General features: G+C 42.9%; 1 protein-coding gene across 2 annotated transcripts in view; it reads left to right on the top strand.

Annotated features, from left to right (window-relative positions):
* The window catches only part of UBE4B (ubiquitination factor E4B), a 37,812-nt gene that overhangs the window by 3,280 nt on the left and 20,872 nt on the right, over positions 1-13,660 (top strand). Inside the window, exons 2-7 of one of the 2 annotated variants that reach the window (XM_042478277.1) lie at positions 8,752-8,938; positions 9,752-9,887; positions 10,826-10,913; positions 11,568-11,712; positions 12,259-12,487; positions 13,045-13,437. In XM_042478277.1, the coding sequence (XP_042334211.1) occupies positions 8,752-8,938; positions 9,752-9,887; positions 10,826-10,913; positions 11,568-11,712; positions 12,259-12,487; positions 13,045-13,437 (1,178 nt within the window). The remainder of the gene's footprint in view (positions 1-8,751; positions 8,939-9,751; positions 9,888-10,825; positions 10,914-11,567; positions 11,713-12,258; positions 12,488-13,044; positions 13,438-13,660) is intronic. The other variant, XM_042478278.1, reaches the window with a different exon arrangement.

Genomic DNA, 13,660 nt, shown 5'->3' with positions numbered 1-13,660 from the left:
ATTCAATACTTCAATCACTCCAGTGCTTTTCTATACAGCAGCTATAGTGTGAAGACATTGTGTTTACTCAGCACAATGCTTTCAGGTCATGCCAATGGATTCAGAGTTGAAGTTTTTGCCAGGTGAGACAGCAGTGTGACACATAATACCATGGCTGCATATGGCATGACTGTGAGTTTGGATGTTATGGTAGTGAGCTGTTATTGAGAATGCTTCCTGTCTTGCTAATAGTATGTCTTATGTCATATTCAGAGGTTTTGCATTGTTTTATGTCTGCCTTCCCTTGACCTGACACTCTCCAGATGTATTGGACTACATCACCCATCTTGCTTTGCCAGCATAGCCAGCAGCCTTGGTTTCTGCTTTTAAACTTTATCATTTTGTCAAGGAAAGATAGTTCATTGTGGATTTAGTTGACCAGTTGCTGACCATAATCAAGATCTGTTGCATGATTTGAATGGATTCAGATCCGGGGCAGACATACAGTAAAGTAAAGGAATACATGTTTTAATTGTATCTTGTTATTCTGATGCAGGTGAAAAGGCATTGAAACTGTAGCTTGGCTAGACAGAACTCAGTGTCAGTTAACTGAAAATAGAAAAGAAACATAGGAAGGTATCTGCTTCACTCTGATAGGGAGGAACTGTGCCAATTTTAACTATAAGCAGATGGGAATTCCATAACAGAAACCACAACTTTAAAAAACTGTGCTCTTCTCAAATTGTGAATTGATGAAAAATGATGGGACAGGACTTGAATGACTAAAGCTACAATCCTAAGCACACTTAGATGTGACTAAGGCCCCATACAGACAGGTCAAAATAAAGCTGCTTTGGGTCACTTTGGAGGTATGCTGTTTAAATGGTGCATGTGTCCTAAGAGTCCGGAAGCCACGCCAAAGCCACGATCCAGTCCTAAGGACTAGAGCGCAGCTTTGGCGCAGCTTCCGGACTCTTATGATGCATGCATAATTTAAACAGCATACCTCCAAAGTGACCCGAAGCAGCTTTATTTTGGCAGTCTGTATGGGGCCTTAGTTATACTGATGTCTCTAGAACGTACTTCCTTGAAAACCTTATTGTGAAAGATGGGTTGTTACACTGGAGTAAGAGACTGACCTTGTAAGCATGATTCAAATGCTAGATTAATGTTCCTGGATATCCAAATTGTCTGAACTGTGGTCAGTACCCATTTCTGGGGGCATTGCTTTGCAGAGCAAAACAACGTTGGTGCTAGTTACAGTTTGCCCAATTTGGGTTTTGCATCATTCTGTTATCTGGCAAACCAGAAGGAGGAGGAAGGGATTGAGAAGAGAGGAGAGTGTAAATGAGCATGCTGTGTATTCCTCCAAGTTTTGGGTTGAGAATTGCTGAAATAATAGCTGAAAGTACGATGATTTGACAGTGGACCTGCCAGTTTGTATATGTAATTGCATCCTTACGGTGCAGTAAGTACCCCACTGATGCCCTTGATAGGTGGAATCTTAAGCTTTCAGTCTTTTTCATGGTTCCCATAAATCTTAGTATTTCAGTGCAGTCAGTGGAAGGGTCTTCATCAATAGACCTAGCTACTTCATCAAACTTAAGCATCTTCTCTGCTTAGGATGCATTCTCACAGCACTGTAAGTTGTGATGTATGTTAGCCATTATCGATTTCTCTAACTATGAATGGATCTCACAGATCATGAGCAAATCAATTTGTTTTTCCTAATTTCTAGTGTATTTTCTCTCCCCTTTGGCAGGGTGGCAGGTGGGAAAACAAGCCAGGGACAAGTCACGAGTCTGGCTTCAGACATAGCAACAAGTCATAATGTGAATACGTTCTAAGCCAGCAAAAATTGGGGCTTCTAGGTGAGGATTGTAACTTATTAAGAAATAATGGTGAGGATGGGCATGGACATTGAAAAAAGAAGCCAAACTCAGTAACCCATAACCTGCCTTACCATTATATGTGGTCCTGGTCTAGATGAACATCTGTCAGAGATTATGGCTGGATGGTTCCTGTTTCAAGATGCTGTAGTCATGATGCCTGAGATCATGTAGAATTCCGGTTCCGGAGTTCTTGCCGTCACGGTTATGGACGTTTGTATGTAAAAGTACAAGATATTTTGGCACAAAAGGCATCCTTTGTTTGGTGAATTAGTCCTGGATCTGCTCCTGTTTTTTCAGCCAAGTTTGAAATGTGGCGAAGAATGTATGAAACAGGGTTAGCCATGGCTCTTTGTGTTGAGATAGGTGTTTTTAAACCAGTTCATAGATGACTTGGAGTCATGGGTGGATGGTGAAGTTGTTAGTTTGACTGATTACATCAAATGATTTGGAGTGATAAATTACAAAGGGACTGCAAGAGCTTGTATAAGGATCTCTACAAACTTGGTAAATATGTAATAAAATGGCAATTTTAGTCAGTATTGATAGCAGTCACGTGATGCACATTAGGGTAAAAAATGAATTGTAATTTCACAGTGTTGGCTGATAAAATCTGAGTTGTTGGTGCATGACCAGGAAAAGATATTGGGCTTGTACTGAACAGCTTAATTAAAATGTGGGCAGGTGAGCCACCATGATTTGAACCTTGAACGATGACTCTGGAAACCAATGTTCAAATATCTACTTGGCCTTGGAAACCTGCTAGGTGTCCCTGGACAAGTCACATTCTCTCAGTGAAGGCAAATCTCCCTCTGAACACATCTGGCCAAGAAAACCTGGCCTTAGGGTTACCATAAATCAGAAATGACTTGAAGGAACATGACAACACTGGAAAGGGTTGATTCCACGCTAGGTTATTTAAGGCCTGTTACAGACTGCCAAAATAAAGCTGCTTCGGGTCTCTTTGGGAGGTATGCTGTTTAAATGATGCATGCATCCTAAGAATCCGGAAGCTGCACCAAAGCTGCACTCCAGTGCTTAGGAATGGAGTGTGGCTTTGGCGCGACCTCCGGACTCTTAGGACCCATGCGTCATTTAAATAGCATACCTCCAAAAAGACCCGAAGCAGCTTTATTTTGGCAGTCTGTAGCAGGCCTTTGTGTCAGTTTAGGAAAGGTATCAGAAATAAAATTGCCGCGGTTGTAATGCCTCTGTGCCAGAGTGATGCTTGACTGAGTCTAATGGAAGTTGCAATCCAACAACGTTGCAAGAGGGATGCATTGCCCAGCATTACTTGTGGCCAGTTTATGCTGTGTCCAATCATTTATTAATACTGTATACAGTTCTAATGGCCATATTTCCAAAATTATAGACTGGTAAAGGTTCTGAAAAGTGCACCCAGAATGTTTAAGGAATGGGAGCAAATTTCTTGTGTCCAGGTCCTAGAAAACCTTAAACACTGAGGTCATAAGAAATCATGCGCATATTTATAGAACATGCCATAAGCTTTTTAAATGTGTGTTGTGGTTCCTTGATATGTCAATAGACAATACTTTTACATGTAGATCCAAGTAGGAATCTAAATGCACAGTATCCTGCCATCACAAGAAGCAGGGATAGATTACCTTCCCGGTTCTTTTTCCAACACTGGTGTGTGGCCCTGTGACTTGCCTACTCTGGGCCTTGTGTGGAGATCATATTGCATATAAGCTGACAATCCTTATGCAAAGTCATTCAGCGTATTCCAAAACATCACGGTGATGATGATGTTGTGCAGGATGAAGAACGATTTAACAACACTTGGATGTTGCAATACTAAGGCATGTGGCTTCAGCTTGCTCCTTATGTAGTCTGAAGGGTTAGGAAAGGAAGGCTACACTTTTCATCAAACACTAGGAAAGGTTAATAGTGATGTTAAAAAGGAAAGGGGACTTTTCAGTTCTGTAGACAGCCAGCATGGTATAGTTCAGTGGTCCCCAAAGTGTGCTCTTTAAGGGATTTTGGACCTCAGCTCCCAGAATCCCAGATTATTGGCCAACATGGATGAGGTTTCTGGGAGCTGATGTCCAAAATCTCTTAAAGGGCACACTTTGGGGACCACTGGTATAGTTGGTTGAGCATTGGATTGTGACTCTAGAGACCAGGTTTTAAATCCATGCTCAGCCATGGAAACTCACTGATCTTCATAGCTGAGTAGGGATTTAAACCTTGGTCTCTAGAGCCATAGTCACAGTCTCTCAGCCTCAAAAGAAGGCAAAGGCAAGCCCCCTCAGAACAAATCTTGCCAAGAAAACTTCATGATAGGTTTGCCTTTGACTTGCCATAAGTTGGAAGACACACAACAACAACACATGGGTTTAGAAATACTCCTTTCATTGTGGTAGTTTAATATTTATTTATTTATTTATGGGATTTATATTCTGCCTTTCTCCCAAAATGGGTTATTGCTCCAAGGCTACCAGGCAAGATAGTTCTTGACAACACATTTCTCCAGGTGTATGAAGGCAGGTGGGTTAGTGTGTATCTGGACTTATTTCTAAAACTACGATACCATTTTCTAGTCCTGGATGGCAGTCATGTACAGAACGTAAAATAGTGTATTTTCTATCTATCACTTATCTCCTGCACTTAAGATGATAGCAAACAGGTTCCTGGGCAGTTTCTCCATCCAGTTGTCATGCAGACTGCTCAGATTTAAGCAAAGTTGCTGCATCATAATGCCTTTGGAGTGTGACCTGGGCATCTGGTGGTGGCAAAAGATCCTATAGTGCAGACGCAGCTTTAGAGCAGCCTTAGAGAGAGCTATCTGAATGAGAAGTAAAGCTTTCTCACTGCAGAAGGTGTGGAGGGCTTTGCATCTCAGATGACTGCTGCAGAAATAGAGGAAAGTCGCACACTGGGCCTTTTTGCAAAGGGAGGCAACTGCCAGCTGGTTCATGCGATCAGCCTCTACCTTTGTCCCCATCCAGCCCTCTTTAAGTGAGTTCAGGGAGTGAAGAAATCACTGGACAAGCCAAGTATGTACTGTTATCAAAAAGACTTTTAAAGGCTGCATTTATAGTCTAATGCTAATGCCTAAAAGTATATGGGTTAGGTAGCATGCAATAAAAGGAAGCAGGCTTTGGTCTCGCTTCTTCGGAGCACTGGGATTTCTTTGAAGCTTATCTCCTGGCTAGGCTTAGATAGAAAGCCAACATGGTGTAGTGGTTTGAAAGTTGGACTATGACTTTGGAGACCAGAGTTCAGTCCTTGCTCAGCCATGGAAACCCACTGGGTCACCTTGGGCAGGTCACACTCTGTTAGCCCCAGAGGAAGGCGACGGCAAACCTCCTTTGAACAAATGCTGCCAAGAAAACCCGTATGATAGGATCACCGGAAACAACTTCAAGGCACATAACAACAACAACAGGCTTAGGTACTTTGCATGTCTACTACTCAGCTTCTTTATAGGGATTAGGGAAGGGGCTTGTCTTCTCCTTTACCTCAGGCAGCCAAACATTTCAGGTTGGACCTCCCTTGTGAGTTGAAGGATGTGCAAAAATGGAACAGGCTTCAGAAGTCCTGGTGGATTGGGAGGTGACAAATAAATACTTAATAAGCTTGGATAAAATACCAGGGCGGAGCAGAATGCAGCATTCATAAGAGCAAACAAAAACATTTAGGGAATGAGAAACTTCCTCATCCTTAGCTGTTTTGCATACCAGCTTATGCTCCCTTTGGGCCACTGTGATGGAAACCTTTGCAAGCACTAGCTGGATGTGCCTTGAATTTTGGCTCTAATGTGGGTCTCTAATATAGTGGTTTAAGTTACAAGGCTTTTCATGTATGTGTTAGCATTAAGAAAGACAAACCATTTCTTAATGGAAGAGAGCAGCATCTATTTGCATGCTGGAAGGTTTAATCCCTAATGCCTTTGGTTAAAACAGTGCACTGAGGAAAGTCTGAATCTGAAGCGGGTAGCAATCTCATGTCTTCCTGATACTTTGGACTACAGCTTGATCTGCCATTATGACAGTACGAAATTGTGGAAGTTGTAAGGAGGAGGGCACCTGGTTTCCTATCTCCATACAGGCCTACTACCAATAGGAGTGAGTTGAATAAATCTGCAGTCTGAGCATTGAGAAGGCATTTTATTTTATTTAGAGTACTTATACCACACTTTTCAGCCACAAAGACTCTCAGGGCAGTTTACAGATTGCAATTGGACAGTTCCCTGACCTCAGGCTTACAATAAAAAGACATGACACAAAAGGACATGACTCACTAGAAAAGACAATAATGCTTAGTAAGATAGACAACAGTAGGAAAAAAGCAAGACTGCATTCCAGATGGATGGACTCAGTCAAGGAAGCCAGGGCTCCGTCTGCAAAACTTGAGCAGGGCTGTTAATGATAAGGGTGACTTAGATTTCTCTCATTCAAGGGGTTGCCATAAGTTGAAATTCAACTTGATGATAGTATCTTCACATTGTTTTCAACTTACTGCACCTCCAAGACAGTGCTATCATGGGGCTTTCTTAGCAAATACTTCCTTCCATATCAAACACAAACTTATTTTGCTGAAGCTTGACGTGTCATTCATAATTTAGCTAGCATATATTGTTTGGCATAGTTATGAACATTTAAAATATAAGCCTTTGTTTTGTATAAGCAAAATTGTGAATATAACCCGTACTAAAGAGGGGGCTTCAAAGTGTTTTACCCTATGTGAACAAAACACACACATTCTAGTCTTTGCCATTTGGGGAGTAGGAGGGAGATGAAAGCAGAAACCACACGTTTTGTAATAAGTAGAATAAAACCTACTTATAAATGATTATAACTGACATTACAGTACTAAGTAAAAAGACTAGTGTAGACAAAGAAATGTAAGCCATTAGCCTGGCTTGGTCTGAACAAGTGAACATTATTTGTAAGACGGTGCATGTCGCAGTGGACAGAGACATCTGCCGCTGCGGTTCATTCATTACACAGCTTAGTGCCTGCTCCTGGCATCCTACAGGAGCAGCCATAGTGACAACAGTCCTGCTGTGTGTAGGGAAATGCTGGTGCTAGTAGAAGCAATTGGAAATGGAGGAAGAGTTGTACGTGACATGGAAGGAGCAGAGAGGGTCTCAAATTAAAAGACTTAAAAGCCTATGAAGAAAAGCTAAAGCTTCCCACATAATTCTAAGCCATTAAACTCTTTAAATGCAGGCTAGAATAACCCATGTCTGGGTCCCCAACTATTTGATGACTACTTTCTAACTGTTTTTACTTAGTTCCTGGAGGGTTTGCTGTGTGTATTGCTTTTATTGTCAAATTTTTTTGTATCCTTCCCTGAAGTGTTGCAACAGACCCCATTCGAGCACTTCACACAACATAATGCTACTAAAACCAGCCTAGGCAGTCGAGTGCAAACAAGCTGGAGATTGATAACTTCATGTCACGGGAACCCAAACATCACAAGTTATCAGTTCAGAAAGAACCGTGCACGCATAATGAACATGTCTTTGCTCATTGGTTTTCTACTTGCACTTAGCATTTTCCAGTGATCTTCTACAATTGTTGTGCTGTATTTTACCCTAAAGGTATGTGGCAAATTCACTTGGGCCAATAAATGCTCACAACCTTGGGCTTTGAAGATTAAAAAAAAATCATTTGGCATTGAGGTATAGTAAGTGTTTGGCAGAAGTGCATTCCTGTTCTGCATAAACAAGTTAGCAAAATGCATATGTGTGTGTATGGATCAGAGAAAGACAGAGAATAGCTTTCTCGGAAAGCAGTTCTTAAGCTTTAGAGGAAGAGGATGGTACTGACCTCGTTGCTCAAGGCTATGGGGAGAACCTTGCACCATTTCTAATTATAGTGCCCCATCTGAGCAGAGGAATCAACACCATACCAGCGTGTTTTCTACGTCTTCTATATCAGCTTCTTTGGAAATCTCTGTGGGAAAGGATGCAAGTCCAGGTGGGGAATCACTAGAGTTTGGAAGTCTGCTGACTTAATGGAATGGAAGGATGGTGCCCTTGAAGGAAAGGAGTGTCATATTGGCCTCCGTAGTAATTTCAAAGAACAGGGTAGAAGGGAGAAAATACCATAAATGCCATGGAGCCAGCCTTAAACATGGACCTGGAAAGGTGGGGAACATGAGGCCTTCCAGGTGTTGTCAGACTTTCTTGCTCTCATCCTTAGCCAGTGTGACCATTGGTGGGCCTGGGGAGCTGTAGTTGAATGACATCTGGAAGGCTAGATGTTCGCTGTCAGTATGTGGTTGGGCAGAGTGCCACCCTCCAGATATTGGACTGCATCTGCCATCAGCCCTGGCAGCTTAACCAGTGTTGAGAGATGTTGGGAGTTGTAGTCCAACGGCCTCTAGAGGATTGCATGAGTCCCACTCCAGTGTAGGGGTAAGAGTATGGGAATAGAGACTAACCTATCTGGAAGATGGTATTCACTCCACTCAGTCTGCTTAGACAGTGATATCTTTAGGAACCGTTGTCTTCTTGTTCCTGCTGTTCTTGGAGACACATCTAGTGGGGCGGTATACCAGGGCTTTCTTAGTGGCCTTGGCATTCTTTGTTGTCCTTCTGCCATGAAGAAGAGATGATGTGATTCCAGCAGACTTTTGGCTTTGAGGCTGGGCTGCTGCTGAAGGGATTAGAAAAGGATGAGTACTGTTATTGCCTTTTTACTAATTGTTTTGATTTTCAATCAGTTCCATCTTCCAGTAGTAGCTTTGATGCTACATGCTTGACCTGGCTTGCTGTCAATATCTTATGAATTGTTCTACTTCTTTTTTTCTATTCTTGTTCAGGTGCTGAAACTTAGTAAACAGAACGAGTTTAACTTCTGGTGTTCTTGTTTGTTTGATTGTTTTGGTTTCTTCCCTCCCCGTTTTGCAGATCCGTCGAAGGCGCCTTGCCCGGCTCGCTGGCGGGCCATCTTCCCAGCCTACCACACCGCTTACGTCTCCACAGAGGGAGAACCCACCAGGACCGCCTGTAGCAGCACCATCCCCTGCAGTGCCCCATAATCTTGGGCTGAATGTCCACCCCATGACCCCTGCTACCTCGCCAATTGGCGCATCAGGTAAACTATGCTTTATGATAGCATAGGAAGTTGTGTATTCCTTTGCATTGGAATGGATGAAGTGAAACCACTTTATTGTAGGGGTAGGCAAATGAGGGCTGCATATAGCCCTCAGTCTAATTTCAGAAGCCATCTCCTAGCAGTTGGTTCAGACTTCTGTTGAGAACAACAGAACACAGAGTTTCAAAGAGAGGGCACTGCGACTTGTATCAGCATACTTTGCTTCAACTTCACTTTAGAGTGCTTTGTTAATACAGTACTTCCATTATATTCAGGTTTATTCTTCTTGCCTTGCTCTTGGGAGGGCAGGTTCGGCAGTGGCGCGTGTATCAGCTGATTCCAGGCTGAATTGAGCAAGTCAACCAGCACCATTTTGTTGACCATTCTCAGCCTGTAAATACATTTTTAGGCCTTTATACGCATTGGCAAGTGAAAAACAGTCTATAATTCCTTTACGATGCTGTTCTGGAACTTAACCAGCAATATTACCGAGGCATGCCTTATATTGCCACCAGCTAGTCCCCCTGAAGGAAACAGCAGTAGATGGCACAGTGGCAGATTTTATTAGAGGTATGGGCAAGTTCACCTGGCAAGAGATGGTCTTTCAAATGGCCAAGTCCCAGGCTGTTTGCCTTGTTCTAGCTCACTCCACAGGATTTTGTTGCAAAGCTAAAATGTGCTTACCTCTGTTAGAGGAAAAGTTACACCACAACTTTCTGTTGTAGATTCTGCTCTGTGTCTGTGTGTCTGTCCATATGTTTGAAAAGATGTTGCGGAAAAATAAATGCTGCCCTTATGGTGTCTTTCCTGAAGGTGTAGCCCACCGAAGTCAGAGCAGCGAAGGAGTAAGTTCGCTCAGTAGCTCTCCATCAAACAGCCTTGAAACGCAGTCACAGTCCCTCTCGCGGTCGCAGAGCATGGACATTGACAGTGTCTCTTGTGAGAAAAGGTAAATGGAGTTCTGTCTGGCCTCTCATTCAAGGAAGTCTGTTTTGGGGCATTTGGCACTCATACCCGCAGTAGGATTTGGTGCCATTTTTTTGTCCTGGCCTGAAAATTTTTAGTGTAATTGACACTCATGTTAGAGTTGCTTTTGGAAGTTTCAGAAAAGTTAAGTGGCCCTTTGCTTTGAAGCCAGAAATAACTGACAGAGGTAGATAGCTGTTTAGAAAAGCTTAATATTGTTTTGGCTGGCTTTATTTATTAATTTGGTATGTTGGTATCATGTGTTCAGGATGGTCCTAAAGGCTGCTGGTCTTGTCTTTCTTACACACCAATACTGAAGCCACCCCCACTAACTCCTTTTTCCATCATTGCTTCCCTGGATCCTTCTGCCTCCCCTGGGAGGACAAACCACCCACTTTGAGAATCACCCTCCTCGAAGGATTCAGTTTTTCTGGAAAGATGCTATAGATAAAGTACTGTATCTTTAGGTGGGGAAATTGATTATAGGATTTTCCATCTAAAAGGGGAGATAAAAATAGAAGCTGATGACTTAATGAAAACTGGGTTTTTTAAATTAAAAAAGCACTGATTGGAGAAGCCAGTGAAAAATCTGAATTATTCATAAAGCATAACATACATAATTGATTGCTTAAAATACATGTTCTGAAGGGCAAGGCTGGTGCATAAAGCAGTTATAGTTGTCCAGGTATTTAAGCAAGATGGAAGGAATGAAGTGCATCCACAGCAAGTGGAAGAATGTAAAGGGATGGGATGCTGTTCATGGCGGGGGGGGGGGGTGAGGTGTGTTTTCCTTTCCCCTGTTGCTTGAGAACAGCATATGTGAACACAAGAATAAGGAGAAACCATCAAACTGTTCAGCAGTTTTTATGAGGCAACCCCTTGGAAGTGTCCAGAAATTAATGTGATGTATTCTACTTACAGTATGTCCCAGGTGGATGTAGATTCAGGAATTGAAAACATGGAAGTTGATGAGAGTGACCGAAGGGAGAAAAGGAGCCTTACTGATAAGGTGGGTGATTAAAATGAGTGTATGTGTGGTAGGGAGAAGTTTGTAGAGACTTCACTGTTAGCTTTGCTGGAGTAGTATATGCCTGTGTCTGGAAATGAAGGTTGATTCATTTATCTGTGTTTACTTACTCTGTTTCAATGTCTTTGGCACATGTCACAGTTGGAAATGAGCTATCAAAAATTACCCAACACATTTCAAGCGTCAAGCCCATCCAGTTACTGACCATGTTTACATATAACACTGAACTGTGGTTTATGTTTGCTATGGTTTGTTGCTTCAGTTGAGCCTTGTTGTGTAGACAATTAAAGTAGTTATCATTTATTTGCCCCCCATTTCTGGTTTGTTTTCCTCCTGCTCCTTCTTGCCGCCTTATGTTACAGGCAAGTGAGGGAGCAAACCACAGTTGTGGGTTCAGATGTCACAACAAGCCATGGTTTAAAAAAGGCAGCGACAGGCTCGCTGCTGCCTGTTAAAGTGCATCTGTTCAAACTGGATAGCCTGTTCCACATACATGGGAATGTGTTCCCTTCCTTCAGACTAACTCATCCAGAATGACTACATTCCTTTGGTTCACATGTTTGCAGTCCCTTTCGTTGGTTTTTGCTGAATTTCTCCAAATGCCACGTGCATTTTCTTCTTTATTCACTGTTAAAGGAACCCCCATCAGGATCAGAAATATCAGAGGAACAAGCCTTACAGCTAGTCTGCAAGATCTTCCGGGTCTCCTGGAAGGACCGAGACAGAGATGTCATTTTCCTAACTTCGCTTTCAGAGCAATTTAAGCAGAACACAAAAGATGGTAAGAAACTCTGTGACATGCAATAAACATAAAAGCCAAATAGGAAAACGGAATATGAAACATATGATTTAGAAATGTAATATAGGACAGCAAACCAACACTGGTCTTGCTCCAAAATTAAACACACAGATTTTAAAATGGAGACATTCTAGACTACTGCCTGGAAGCCGTGTCTTCACTTGGCACCTTTATAGATAGAAGGATGGCTCCTGGAGGACCTTTTGAAGAATAAAGTAGAAACAGTCTTTAAAAAAATACTGTTCATGAGATATTAGATATGTTTTACATCTTACTGAGCTGGGGAGGGTTTTCCAGAAGCAGAGAGCTTTGTTGAAAAGACCAGTCTTTCTATTGCTGGCTATAGAGCAATCTGCAAGGCCTTCATTGTATAGCTCTGTGGGCAACTCTACATACTGAAGGCAGAAAAGTCACTTTTTTGGAATACACTTCCCAGAACCCCCTTGGCTGCATGGCTCTTGGGGTATTCTGGGAGTTACAATTCAAAAGGAAGACACTCACATAATGTTCTTTCTGTTTCTTTGTAAGTATTTTCGGACTTTAAAGATTTGATTGGGCAGATCCTGATGGAGGTTCTGATGATGTCAACCCAGTCGAGGGAAGAAAATCCCTTTGCCAGCTTGACAGCCACATCGCAGCCCATCGCAGCAGCAGCTCGGTCACCCGATAGAAGTCTGGTTCTCAACATGGGTTCTAATCCAGGAACAAGTCCCATCTTCTGTAATGTTGGGTCGTTCGGCTCCAGCTCCTTATCAAGGTGAGTGCAGCTTTGTGGCCACTTGTGTTCCATATTGACATCTTCACGAAGAAGCTGAGCTGGAACTCTTTCTGAATGTTGCAACCAGGCAAGGTATCAGACAATGGGATGCTTGGGAGGAGCCATCATCTCTGAACTGTAGAGGTCCAGCCAGGCCTTCTCTTTTAAGTTTCCCCTATCTTCCCTAGATTCTCTGTGTAGTAGTGGAAAGTTGAAAACTTTTGCCCTTGTCTAATGAAAGCAGGGAAATGTCATGCCAGAACATGTGTATATTCCACCAGAAATGCACATGGAAATGGCAACGGTTCCTTCTCTTTAGCCTGTGGTGAAAGTATCCTGATGTATACATAAAATGTTAAGGTGAATAACTCTTTATAGAGAAAAATAATTGCTGAGCTTCTGCATTCACGGGTATATAGTCAGAAAGGGGAAACATTGAATTGCTTTATCTATTTTTGCATCTCTTTTCCCCCTCTCTTCACTGCATTTTAAGTTGCTGATTTTCCTTTCTGTTTCTTTCTCTTCTCACCCTTCCCCAACCTCTTCATTGCTTTCAGTCTCTATGGAACTAGCCCAGCTCCCGTTTTCAGTTTCCCAAGCCCTGCAACTTTTTCGGCCTCCTTTCTTGCTTCTTCTGCCAGCCCAGTTGCTCCCACCCCAGTTTCTTCCCTTTCTGCCAGCCCTCACATCGCAACAGCTGGCCCACCAAGTGCCCAGCCCTCATCCCCAAGGTATCGACCGTACACTGTGGTTCACCCTTGGACCTTCCCAGCTCCTCCTGTCTCAACAAGCACTTCCATCGTTTCCCATTCCCCGACTCCTCCCGTTGTAAGCATCAGCCCTCCAGGCGTGCGGGCCATCGCCTCCCGGATTAGACCCGTCACTGTGGCCCTGCCTGTTTTCCCTGCTTTTGGCAGACACTCTTCTCTCCTGAGCAGGACGCCGTCTAGGTATTCCGTTTTGGGCTACTTCGTAGTTTAATGTGTGCTGTGCAGGGTTGCGGTGACTTTTGGCGTGCTTCAAAATAACTTGAGAAGACGTTGGCTAAACTAGCTTCCTCTTTAATAAGTTGTTCTTTCTGGTGGCGATTCTAATTTGCGTTTGAGCCAAGCTAATACACTGACTTGCACGTGAGGCCTGCCAAATCACATAGCTTTCTGGGGTGTTGGTTGC

This window comes from Sceloporus undulatus, chromosome 7 (genome assembly GCF_019175285.1).
Source record: "Sceloporus undulatus isolate JIND9_A2432 ecotype Alabama chromosome 7, SceUnd_v1.1, whole genome shotgun sequence".
Classification (NCBI taxonomy): Eukaryota; Metazoa; Chordata; class Lepidosauria; order Squamata; family Phrynosomatidae; genus Sceloporus; species Sceloporus undulatus.
The sequence above is the reverse complement of the archived record's forward strand: the minus strand, read 5'-3'. Positions and strand labels throughout refer to the sequence as shown.